Source organism: Megalops cyprinoides, chromosome 6 (genome assembly GCF_013368585.1).
Source record: "Megalops cyprinoides isolate fMegCyp1 chromosome 6, fMegCyp1.pri, whole genome shotgun sequence".
NCBI classification, from domain to species: Eukaryota; Metazoa; Chordata; class Actinopteri; order Elopiformes; family Megalopidae; genus Megalops; species Megalops cyprinoides.
Genome location: NC_050588.1, coordinates 6,480,116 through 6,492,180, shown reverse-complemented (window position 1 = coordinate 6,492,180; position 12,065 = coordinate 6,480,116). Strand labels below are relative to the sequence as shown.

General features: G+C 48.0%; 1 protein-coding gene across 1 annotated transcript in view; it reads right to left on the bottom strand.

The window, feature by feature from the left end:
• Positions 1-204: 204 nt before the first annotated feature.
• The window catches only part of sema3ga (sema domain, immunoglobulin domain (Ig), short basic domain, secreted, (semaphorin) 3Ga), a 46,928-nt gene continuing 35,067 nt past the window's right edge, over positions 205-12,065 (bottom strand). Inside the window, exons 3-18 of the mRNA XM_036530696.1 lie at positions 8,744-8,904; positions 8,409-8,471; positions 8,029-8,148; positions 7,839-7,932; positions 7,489-7,608; positions 6,427-6,572; positions 5,974-6,088; positions 5,802-5,871; positions 5,277-5,421; positions 4,163-4,385; positions 3,966-4,054; positions 3,772-3,813; positions 3,401-3,558; positions 2,829-2,896; positions 1,626-1,750; positions 205-567 (exon numbers count right to left, since the gene is read on the bottom strand). Of these exons, the coding sequence (XP_036386589.1) occupies positions 205-567; positions 1,626-1,750; positions 2,829-2,896; positions 3,401-3,558; positions 3,772-3,813; positions 3,966-4,054; positions 4,163-4,385; positions 5,277-5,421; positions 5,802-5,871; positions 5,974-6,088; positions 6,427-6,572; positions 7,489-7,608; positions 7,839-7,932; positions 8,029-8,148; positions 8,409-8,471; positions 8,744-8,904 (2,102 nt within the window). The remainder of the gene's footprint in view (positions 568-1,625; positions 1,751-2,828; positions 2,897-3,400; positions 3,559-3,771; positions 3,814-3,965; positions 4,055-4,162; positions 4,386-5,276; positions 5,422-5,801; positions 5,872-5,973; positions 6,089-6,426; positions 6,573-7,488; positions 7,609-7,838; positions 7,933-8,028; positions 8,149-8,408; positions 8,472-8,743; positions 8,905-12,065) is intronic.

Genomic DNA, 12,065 nt, shown 5'->3' with positions numbered 1-12,065 from the left:
ATCTCTGAAGGTGCCCTGCCCTCACCTGACAGAGCCGTGACCTCTCTGCCGGTGGGGTGAAGTGAACTTGTTAACCCTAATCATGGAGTCCTTTTCTATTAAACAGCAAGGGGGAGGGGGGATTGAGAGGGGCACAGTGACTCTTCAGGGTTGGGGGGGGGGTGTGGAAGCGGAAGAGGGGTTGGGGGGACTGGGGGGGGGTTCTCAGTAGTCCGGCTCTGAGCTCAGGCCCTCTGTGTGCCTCCTGCTAGTGCGTTTGGGCTGTTTGGGGTGCAGCTGCTGCCAGTAGGACTGGCAGTACTGGTTTATAAGGCGGACCTCCGGCTGCGGGGGGAAGGTCTGGGGGGGCGGTGGTGGGGGCGGGGGGTAGTGCTGTTCGGGAGGGGCGTCAGGGGAGGTGAGAGCCTCCACGATCTCGCGGTCCAGGATGCGGAGGGCCACCCGGGCCACCGTGTGCTTGAACTTGTTCTCGGTGGCCAGGCAGTGGTACAGCCCGGCGTCCGACTGGGTCACTGACTTCAGCAGGATGCCGTGAGCCGTCTTCAGGACCTCTCTGTCCCGGTTCAGCTGGCAGGTGGGGGGTGGGGGGCACAGTAGCAAAAATACAAGAAAAGGAAAGGAGAGGTGGAGAAAAAGTGAGAAGGAACCAAAAGCAAACCAGGAGTGCTTTCATAGAGAAAGGCCACAAATAATCAAATGGTCCTCTATTTGTGCTCAATACTGCTGGCTAATGGGAAAAAGGTGTGAATATGTGATGTGTGAATTTGAGGTGTTTTCAATTCTAGACTTCTTCCCAAAGCAAATGCATCCTGGCCAGGAATGCAGTCCTCACGGTATAGTACTCACAGTAAACTACAGCTCACAGTAGCCTGAGTTCTACATCTGAGTTCCTCCAGGATATCAGCAGAGTGTCTACAGAGCACTCTGCTGCAGTTCCACTTTCCCAGATACTGATGTTACTGTTAAAACACAATTTTACCTCTGAAAAAGTAACTTACCTAGAGACTTTGCTCAAGAAAAGTGGCATATTTTTCACTATTCAAATAATAATACAATATTTGCGGATATTTGTAATTGTACACTAATGAATTAGTCTACAGCCCATGACGTCTAGCACTGGCTGCACCGGGTTGTAAAGGGACCTTGCAGCATTGTGCTGGCCCATACGCATGAAAAAGAGCCTACACTAAGCACTGTGATGACATCTGTTGACTGTTCTCAACGCGGCAAGCAGGCTGACAGCCTACGGGAGTTACATCACTCTGAGTTGTGAATTTGTTTGTTAAAAATGTTATTTCAGAAATGAACTACCATCATGAGTCTCAAGGGCAATAAATGCACTTAACCAGTGTAAAAACTGAACAAATTTTGGAAGGAAGACGACATCTGAGAATTACAATTTCATATGTGAAAAGCTGGTGTGGCCTGGTAGACATGCAGCTCCCTTACAAAAGTGATCTCTTTGCATGTTCAGAGTCACACATGTGAATATTGCTTGCTTCCTGTTGTTGCATTGTATGTGCTTCACTTAAGTGGTCTATCGCCCATTAAGGATAACCTGTCAAATAAAAGCACAGCAGAAAATGGCACCAGCCGCTAAAATGAGAGCCTGTCCTCCGTCTTACCACTTTGCGCCTGCCATCCTTCTGGAAGAGCCACTTGACCGTGGCCTGGGGAGACCTGGGCTGACACTCCAGAAAGGTGCTGCTTCCCTCCACCCCAAACTGCACCGTCTCTCTCAGGCGATTCTCTGGGGCAGGGGGAGAGAGACAGCATTAGTGAAAACTAGAGCAATGTTAGGGTTACAGTTCTGCTGGCAGCTATTTTATTTTCCTTACTTTTACATTCTGACACACCGAATGTGTCACTTTCAATTATTTTCGCTTTTTATCTTTAAGTTACTCCAGGTGCATTAACAAGGGAGACTGCCTTTTCCTATTCATAGCATGTAAAGCTGCTGTAGCAAACACCTGCTCTGCAGTGTATCCAGTTATCCATTATGTGCTTTAATGTGAATCAAGTTACACCATCATTAAAGAACATAAATCTAACTACGTTCACAGTTCAGATTCAGTCTCTGGCTAGGCATTGTTCACGTCAAAACAGTGCTTCATTTCCCCCCGAGGACACAGAATGTTGCCACGTTCCTTTCGAATTTAGGCTGGACTGTGTGGACTGCTGTGAGTTTATTGTTCTTCAGAGATTAGTGTGACCGCATCAGAACGGCAGTTTATCTATGGAAAAGCATAGGCTGCAGCAGGTGTCGGCTCACGGTACGAAAACAATTGCGGCAGGAAGTTTCTTTTCAATGGCTGGATCGCTGTTGCGGCCTATGCCTTTGCTTTGTGCATAAACAAAGCGGGCAAAGTATTTCCTGCTAATCTCTCTCTCTCTCGCATGAGCAGATACCGCGGGCGTCGGCTGCTCAGAAAACAATACAAAAGCAGCTTCTTCCACTGCACGGGCTATGGCACCTAAACGCAATAACAACAGGATTTCTGCCAAATCCTAACGAGTGCATAGCAACCCACAGTCTGTATGTGTGCTATGGAAAGCGCAGCGCCCTCAAAAAGCCTTATGACCACACTGCAAAAATTGTGAACATGGTGCTCTGAGTGGCAAAAAAAAAGTACAGACAAATCTATTCAAAACAGCCAATGAGCACAGCAACGACTGACCAAGAACAATCCAAAGTGGGTGGTTAATGTTGTGACTGCAGACGACAATGTTTCGGCTCGATTCACTACTGATTGTGGACTGGGCGTTAGATGTGTGGCGACTGTGTTGGACTATGCACTTGTGCATACAGCATGATGGGGGGGGCTTACCTTTGGCGTTGAAACCCCTACACTGGCGCAGTGGGTCTCCATGCTTAATGTCCTGCCGCCTGCTCCTCCTGACAGAGAGGGAGAAAGGCTCTCATGGCACCGTGATGCACAGTGAAAACGAGCAGGACACACTACCTAAAGGCTGCTAGGCTAATGCCCAGGTAGGGTTCTGATGTTATACCCTCAAGCCAGGACAGAGTACTTAATCTGAATTACTTCAGTAAGTATACAGCCATATAAATGGATGATCTGTCAGCTGTGTAAGTTGTTCTGGATAAGGGAAAAGCAAAGAAACTGAGAAATAAAAATAAAAATAAAAAACCCCCACAAATATAACAATACTACTGCTACCACTACAACTACTAGCACTACTGCCTTTGACCTTTCTACTAGAGTGCAGAATATAGACACACACACACAGAAAAGAGCAGTAGTCTGGAGTTGTGCGTTGGATTTGGTGTGGGCTTCGGTTGGGATAAGCAGCTCATTTCCTTTTGTCTTTTCATTCAGAGGACAGAGAAATGGTTGTGCTTCTCGAGACAGCGGACAGAGGGATGGGGCTTGACCGTTACCTCTTGGTGGCGGGGGTGAAGGCCGAACAGTTCTCCCCGTCCCACGCACAGTACGGGTCCCGGGCCAGGCAGCAGTCAGAGCAGGCCTTCCCGTAGACAGGGCATCTGTGCAGGGACACCTGCGTCAGCCCCGCTTCGGACGACACGTACAGTTGTTGCTATGGACACAAAACAGGAAAAAGGAGGGTAACGCAATTTTTTTAATCACACTTGAAAAGAACAATGTAAACTTTCGCTTGCTTATCACCGCTTTTCAGAAGCGAAACAGAAAAATGTACCACCACCCATTCTGAAACCCCAAACACCTCACCCCTCTGAATACAAATTGAACACTGTAGCCAACCCATGGAGGTGCTGTCTGAAATCCTTACCCTTTTGGAGGAAATTCTCATTGTTTTCACTGGTGCTGGGGTCTGGGAAGGAATGGAGAGCCACAGTGTCAAACGGAGAAAACATAGCATTACCAGTTTCAACAAAAGCATGAGTAACAAGGTGCTTAAATGCTTTTTTTCTATATTTTGCTATATTTTTTTAAGGCCAAAAATATAAAGTAGGTTCTTATTACCCTGAAAACTTCAACTTCTTCCAAAATGAGCTCTTCCATAGTGCTGGGATCCTTAGGAAGAACTATCACTTTCTGGACTGTTCCACGATCTGTAATGGAGAAGGGGGGGGATTGGTTATGTCAGGTCTAATTAAAAGCTGGTTGTGCACAGAGTAGTCTTGTATTCACTGTGTCTGTATCACTGTAGAATCACTCACCTGTTCCCAGAAAGAGCACCTCGTACCTCCCATCCACTGCGTCCACCAGGTCCACTGCAATGGTGGTGAAGCGGTAGTCCACCCCCGTGCGTACCACCAGGGGGCGCTTGTGGAGCGGGTAGACGGGGTGGTACATGAGGGGGTGGGTGCGCACGAAATTGATGGCCTCGTCCGAGAACTCCTTGGTGGAGCGCAGGTCTGGGGTGAAGGTGCCGCCTGGACACTGTGGTGAAAGGGGACACCGTTACCCGCCACTGCGTTCACCATGCTGAGCTCCAGACATCCTGTTTATCAACTGCAACTATACACAGCTAACAAAGTCACTGATATGACTGAAGACTGGAGGACTATATATGAACAGGCTTATTGTTAAAATACAGATGCTGTATGAGTGAGAAAGAGCTAACAGCTGTAGTGGAGACACTGTAATATGTATACGAGAGATGGCTAACAACCTTAACACACACAGTACTGTATATATGAGAGATGGCTCACAGCTATGCTGAATTCATCATAGCGTGCATGTGAGTGAGAGTGCGAACAGCTATACTGCTATTATGTGTATATAAGGGATGGGTAACAGCTATAGCATAAACACAGTAGTGTATATATGAGAGATGGCTACCAGCTATCGCTTAAACACAGTAGTGTATATATGACGGATGGCTAACAGCTATTGCTTAAACACAGTAGTGTATGTAAGAGGGATCGCTAACAGCTATAGCATAAACACACAGTAGTGTACATATGAGAAGAGTCTAACAGCTATACTGGATTTACCGTGGTGCACATGTCCGTGATAGCACTACCAGCTACACTGGAGCCACTATAATGTGTATATGAGAGATGGCTAACAGCTACAGTGGATATACTGTAGTGTTTCTGTGAGATAAAGGGCTAATGGCTATCGTGCAGAACACCATTGATACAGGTGATATGTGAGAGTATATAAGAGAGAGAGGGTAAATGATGCATTCAAAAAGAAGTTTTGGAGGTACAACATGTAGGTGACATATTTGAGTGACAGAGCTCGCTGCTACACACTCATGAGAATGAGAGGCTCACAGCCACGGCACATTTGGGGACACTGGGAGGGATACGAAAGAGGACTCACTGTGCCGGGGCGGGGGTAGGGGATCTTGCCAGTGTATGCCGTCCACTGGTAGTTGTGGCCGTGCTTGTGGGAAAAGGGGCCGTTGAACACGTTGCGGATATCGGCCATGGAGTACACGCACACCGCTGAGCCTTTGAACACGGAGCTGAGAGAGAGAGAGAGAGGAGGAGACATGAGGTAAGGCAAGATAACAGCAAGATAAAAGCATAATGAAGGGAAGACACATGGACATTCAGGAAGGGATAGGCTAATAAGAACAAAAAAAGGAAAAGACACCACAGAAACAGAGATATTATACTGTACTAGCACAACACACTGAAGTACAAACCAAAAGCACACACAGTACCCCTAGACTCAAGTAACGTTTATCCTTACCTTAGAAGGGAAAAATAAACGCAATCTTTACAAGTGTAGCAAACATAAAAACTGTCATTCAGAGCAGCTCATTCATTTCTCTGGTCAAAGCTGAATATTGACTAAACCAAGGGACGATGGAAAAGAAGGGAACGAGGGTGGCGACCTTACCCGGCAGTAGAAAAGACAGCATAGACAACAGGATTGCGCTCGTCTTGAGTGGGCTGAATGAAAACGTCCCCTGAGAACAGAAAGGAGGAATAGAGAGGGTTAATGAAGCTGGCACTGGCCAGGTAAATGGATGCCTAGCCGAAAAAAGAAATGAAACGGTCCGCAGTCTCACTCAGCTCATCGAAGTAGGTTTCTACCCCGTCCTCCCCGATCACAGAGCACACGAGCCGCGCCTTCAGGAAGGTTGTCCACTTGTTCACAAGTGACTTCTGACCCCCGTCATCATTCTGATGGTGCAATGCACACAGGCCCGAATTAGGATGCAGTGACACTGAAAATGACTTCCTCTGTGCTCAGCATCTGACAGTTGTGTGAACTGCAGGTTGCTGATTTGATACAAGGAGTCAGCCTACAGCATGATGCGAATATGCAATACTTAATATGCACCATAATCAGAAAACCTTTGCCTTTGACCTTTCCGTTTCAGGTTTAGTGGTGCTGTAACGATTGCAGCTGCTGTGGTGTGTACATAATATTGACTTATATGGACAATTTACATGGACAATACGGTAATATGAAGAAGTTCAGAAGGATGTTGGTGAATGTGGAATTTCTGCACACTCACCAGACACACGCGCCCCACCCTGGCCAGAACACTGGGACTGGCCCCGCCCCCAGCGTCCAGACTCTTCTCACGGAAGAAAAAGTACAGCTTATCGTCATTCCTCTCTGAGCTGTCAGGGATGTGCTGAATCTGAACAAACACTGGCTCTGAAGGAGACAGAGAGAGAGGAAGAGACGGTGATAAAAATCCATGCATACTTCAATGTGAGGTAAACATAGGGCTCAGCACCCTATATTCCATTGGCCAAGTGACTGAGAAAATGGTGGGAGAGGGCCACGCCCAAACACAATCTAATTACAGTACGCTTTCAAAACCTTGCTTACCTGCTATGATTCGCATTCTGGCACAATTTCAAACAAACCTATTTTTTTCAGTTACGTTTCCTTCTAATTTGCAAGTGAATTTCAGCTTGCTTCATTTCGTCCACTTGCTGCTACATGCAGACCAAAATGCTATCGTTTCCAAACTGCAACTTCTCTTGCTGCTCACCCGCAATGGAAGTATTCTCGACAATCCACAGGTGTGACAGAGATCACAGACACAGTGTGCTTGGTTCACCTGTTCTTTGGCGCGTTTAACAAGTAACTGCAGTTGAAATGCTACCCGTCTGAGTTGCGTCATTCTGTAGAGGACATTTTCCCTTTATAAATAAAGCCCTTGTGGACTCTCAAAGGCTAATGCTAACATTTTGATGCAAAGACGGACTCAAGATTTTGGGAGTTTGATCAAATTCATCCCCTTCACACATTGGTACCCCTCTTTGAGTGGTTCATTGCCAGTTGCAACCTAAACGTGTTTCAGTGCTGAGCCAAGCTCAGCTCTGGGTATGGGTCTTGGTTCCGTTGTTTTCATTTGTGTCCTTGTGCAGTGTCAGTAGTTTTGTGTGCAGCTCCCAGCGTACTGAGCTACACTTCCAATAAAGCAAAGGAATGAGACATGAAACAGCACCCCTGCTCTCATCTGCAGGAGAGCTGAAACGAACAGCTGGTCACTCCATCACTGATTCAGTAGGTTGGTACGTGCAGAACAACAGTTTGCCAGAGCTGTGGGGCTGACACTCACCGTTAAGCCATCTGGAGTCATACTGTTCAGTTCTGACTGCCGGTCTGCCCCCCATGGTCCGAAAGACCCCCGGGTCTGTGCCCATAAAGTCAACGTGGACTCCAGCATAGAGATTCCCATCTGGAGAGGGGGAGAGAGGAGTGGGGAGGAGAGAGGACAAGAGGAGGGTAGGAAGGGAGAAGGGAAGTATAGGGAGGAGCAGGATGGAGTGGTAGAACAAGGAGAATTATGGGAATTATGGAAAAACGCAATTACAATAATGTTTAATACCAGGATTTTTAATACCTTATTTTTATCAAGAACTTGATGACCAGAATTTTTCAGTACTAAGGAGGAGGGTAAGATCTTACTGATGATGGCTGCTACATTTTCCTGATTGGGGTCATAGGAACACTTTCCCTTCCCGGAATCCAGGTACCCCGGGACCAGGCGGAAGAGGTAGTCCTGCAGAGAGAGGGGAGGAATGAGATGTGACGAAGGATCAGTAAAAATCAGCCTCACGGCGGGAAGCGAGCCGTGACTGGCTGAGCGCTGCCGTACCTCAGCCTTCCAGCCCCTGTTGATGAAGGTACAGACGGGCCTGTATGCGCCGGTGCCGCAGGTGTACAGGTGGGTGCGGTTCCACGGCTCAATCAGACGGACGAAGTTGGCACACTCCCCCTGGTACACATGGAGACAAAAAGAGGGAGTGAAAACGTCTCTCTTCCTCGGGCACGAGTCTCTGCGGCAGGTTCATAAATGACATCGCCCACTTTCAAGCTGGATATGTTTCCCCAAAATGATACCCCCCTCTTTGCTTTTTGATATTAAACCCTTCCTGTAATGTTGCTTGACAACGACCCCTCAAAATGCCTTGTTCATGACGTCCACATGGGTAATTTCCATCATTTTGATAACTCTCGCGTTCGAGCGGAGCTCACCTGTCCTCCTTTTCCTGTCATGCGGCACTCCCCTTTCCTCTGGGAGGTGGCAGGCCAGTGGATCTGGGGGAGGTGAGAGACACGGAATGGAGGAGGGTAAGTTAACTGTGTCATGCATCAGTTTGACACAAACATACCCAGGACTGAATGAGTCTTTTTTATATGTACAGTACAGAATTCATTGATTTCCCCATTCCCGACTATCTCTACAATAACAAACTTCTCCAGTTTACACGAATACAAACATAAACACACATACAGACATATACACATACACACACACACACACACACGCACACACACACACACACACACACACTAGTGTGTGCACTTACTATGAGTGGCTCCTTGTTGATGTTCTGCATGTCTAGGGCCACCAGGTACTCGCGGCTGCCCAGGTAGAGCCGCCCCTGGTCCTGGTCCATCAGCAGGATGCGGTAGTCACTGGTGTTGAAGGAGAAGCTGAAGGGCCGGATGGTTTTGGTTTCCATCAGTTCTGTACAACACAGCAGCACAGTGCACCAGCCTCAGCACCATGGTACATGGACGTCTGACTGACTGCTTTTTTACCTCTCAGTCATGGCAGCCTCTCTTGACTGCCTGGCTGTTTTTCACCTCTCAATCAAAATGCAGAAACACAATACTACACAATACTCAGTCTCTATTGACGGATTGCCTATTTTTCATCTCTCCCAACAGAACACAGCAAAAGTACCTCATTCTCTGACTGACTGTTTAACATCTCTCAATCAGGACACGGCAACTCAGTAAATCACTCTCTTCACTGACTGAGTGTTTCTCATCTCTCCTCCAGGTCACAGCTACATCCACACAGTACACCACCCTCTCTGACAGCTTCTCCCCCCTCGAGGGTAGGACACAGAAAAGGAATAACATCCTCCTCTCTGTTTCTCGGCTCTCCACTGAGACACAGAGACTGTGTACAGCACCAGAACATTCAAAACAATCAGAAAATAAGTCAAATGAAGCTCACAAAAATTCTCATTGCGTATAATGTAAGGTAACTGAATGTACTGTTTCAGAAACATTTTCAATTTGACTATCCCGCGCTGACTACCCGTGAGCCATACATCACTGTTGTCAGAACAGAGCGCATATGTGATGGTTAGCCCTGCCGGATCTGTCACAGACAGCAGGGGGCGCCAAACAACTCTCCACAACCCTCCTCCCCTGGCGCCTTTTATCCACAGACCCAAGAGCAGGGCTTAGAGCAGGTGTGGAGATGAAAGATGAGATCAGCTGTTTCACAAGAGAGGGCCGCAGGGATAAGAGGGAGGCGAGGTGCAAACAGCCCTCACTGTCTCTCCGTTTGGGTTCGCTCGCATAGCTGGAGTTTGCTCGGCTTTTAGGCACGACGCAGCGTCCCCGCAAAAGTCTGCCTGGGAACTAACGAGAGGAAGAGGATGGAAGGGTTCAAGGGTGAAGAGTGAAGTGCAAAGTCGTTTTAGCGAGGACACAGTGAGGAAAGAAAAAGGAAACAAGAGTGACAGAGAAAGCGAGAGAGATAGAGAGTGAGTGATTAATCAGACAGAAACAGAAAGCGGGTGTGGTTTGTTTTGGGGCTCGCCTGAGAGGACTCGAATCCAAGGGGCTTCTGTTTTTGTGCCATGACACCAACACCGCCAGGACTTTGTGTCATGGCTCTGGCAGGGCTTCTTCGTCTTCTGATCGGATCTTGCCTCAGAGACACAGCGCCTTTGAACTACTGTTGTAATCAGACCGCAGAAACAGGGCCCAAGCTACACACGATACCCTTGTGTCATAACCACTAAAGAACTATTGTGGTCCCTTGCTCCCAGTGGCTCATTTTTGGACACCCAGACAGAAAACACCAAATACATAATCGCACTAGCAGTGTTGGAGAAAAGGGAAAAAATACTTGGGGTATTTTCAGAACATGCTGAGGACAATGGCTTCAGGGGCTTCTTTGATTCCAATTGTTTAATCTGGCATTTAAGTTATTATTTTTTTAGACTGCCAGTACCGGTTTCTTGGCTCATTTTATGCGATATGATACTTGATGGAATGCGTCCAGGGTCAGGTATATCTGAGGAAATTCAATGGAAGCGCAAACATCCGTTTCGAAGGCAGCGCCTGGGGCTACATGGTGCGCTCACGCCTGAGCGTGGCCAATGGGAACGAGGCAAATGCACGCAGATCGGAGCTGGCTCAGAGAAGGGGTGAGCTGAGGGATGTCCAACGAGGACCTCTCTCTGGTGCTGTTATTCGGCAGGGAAGTTCAGGGTGAACGATAGGTAGTGCACACACAGCTAATGAGGTGTCGCTACCTTAACGGTGTAAAGACTTGGGACAGTCCCTGAGAAAGCGAAGGCCAGGTCAGAGCTTTGGGTCATTCAGGTTTTTTGTTTTTGAGACAGATCCGAATCGCAGGATGGGAGGTTGCTCTGGGAGCACGCACCCAGGGGCGGGAGAGGCTACCAGGAAGGCGTCTATTTATAGGCCGGCGTGTCCCCTGCACAACACACGCGTGCGACTGGCATCCCAAGCGCTAACTAGGTGGCGAAGTGCGGCCGCCTGTCTGTCTCTCCCCGCAGCTGTGTGGGTGATCTACAGGCCATCCGCAGAATCCCGCCCCGCTGCGCAGGACGGAGGGCACGGGATTCCTGCCGCCTGCTGTGCAGGGGGGGGGGGGGGCGGTGCTGGACGGGAGGCGGCTCTATATTCGGGCCTCGCCTAATGCCATTCCAAGTGGCTTTATTCGGAAAATCCTCTATCTTTGGGCAAGGGGGGTGGAGGGCTGGCCGGGGAGCAGTCTGTGTTTTAAAGGACACATCTGTGACCCTGAAAGAGGTCGACCCGCTCCGCTGCCATTAGCTTTACACACAGCTCAGGCAGAGAGCCCTTACAAATCCCAAAATTCAATTCGATGTCATGAAAGGAAAGTGCCATTCTGTCAACAATCCTTCCTAAATCTGGCATCGCATTACAATGTTTTCCAATAAAGTGACTCTTTTCCTTAGGGTGGCTGGGCAGCATTGATTGGGAACACTTCACTGTCACAGAGTGCCAGATGAAAGTGGGGGGAGTGCCAAAACGAGCTTCTCCCTCAGGACCACTTGGCGGCTCTGACTGAATGCAAGGATGTAATCGGCCTCTGAACGGCCGTCCTTCACCGAGTTAGTCTTTTTTTTAAGCAAACAAACATAACTTGCGCTGCTGCCATTGTTCTGTGAGGAGTCTCTTTCGAAACTGCTCTTTAATGCCACATTTTCTTTTTTCATTTGAAAGCACATATGGTGCTGCCCGTAGCTGTGATCAGATTACAGAACTGCCACGCTCGCGGCTGCCCCCTACCAAGCCTTTGGGGTACTGCCCCTTCACGAACGCAGACAGCAACAAAACAGATTCCGTCAAAATAGTTTCTCTTTCTTCTTTGGCTATCATGAAGGAAAGGGTGTGATTCCATCAAACAGGCAAGAGCAGTCACTTGTTTATCACTTGTTCTACTTGCAAGAAAACAGTGATGGTACAACAATGTGGCATTATTCAGTAACTGTGCACTTTTAATTCTACTTTATACAGCTGCTTTAACTGTAATTCCAAATTCGGAAAGTGTTATATTAATGAAAGTGCTATATTAATTAGCCTGAGAAGTGCACTGTATGTGGAGTACAG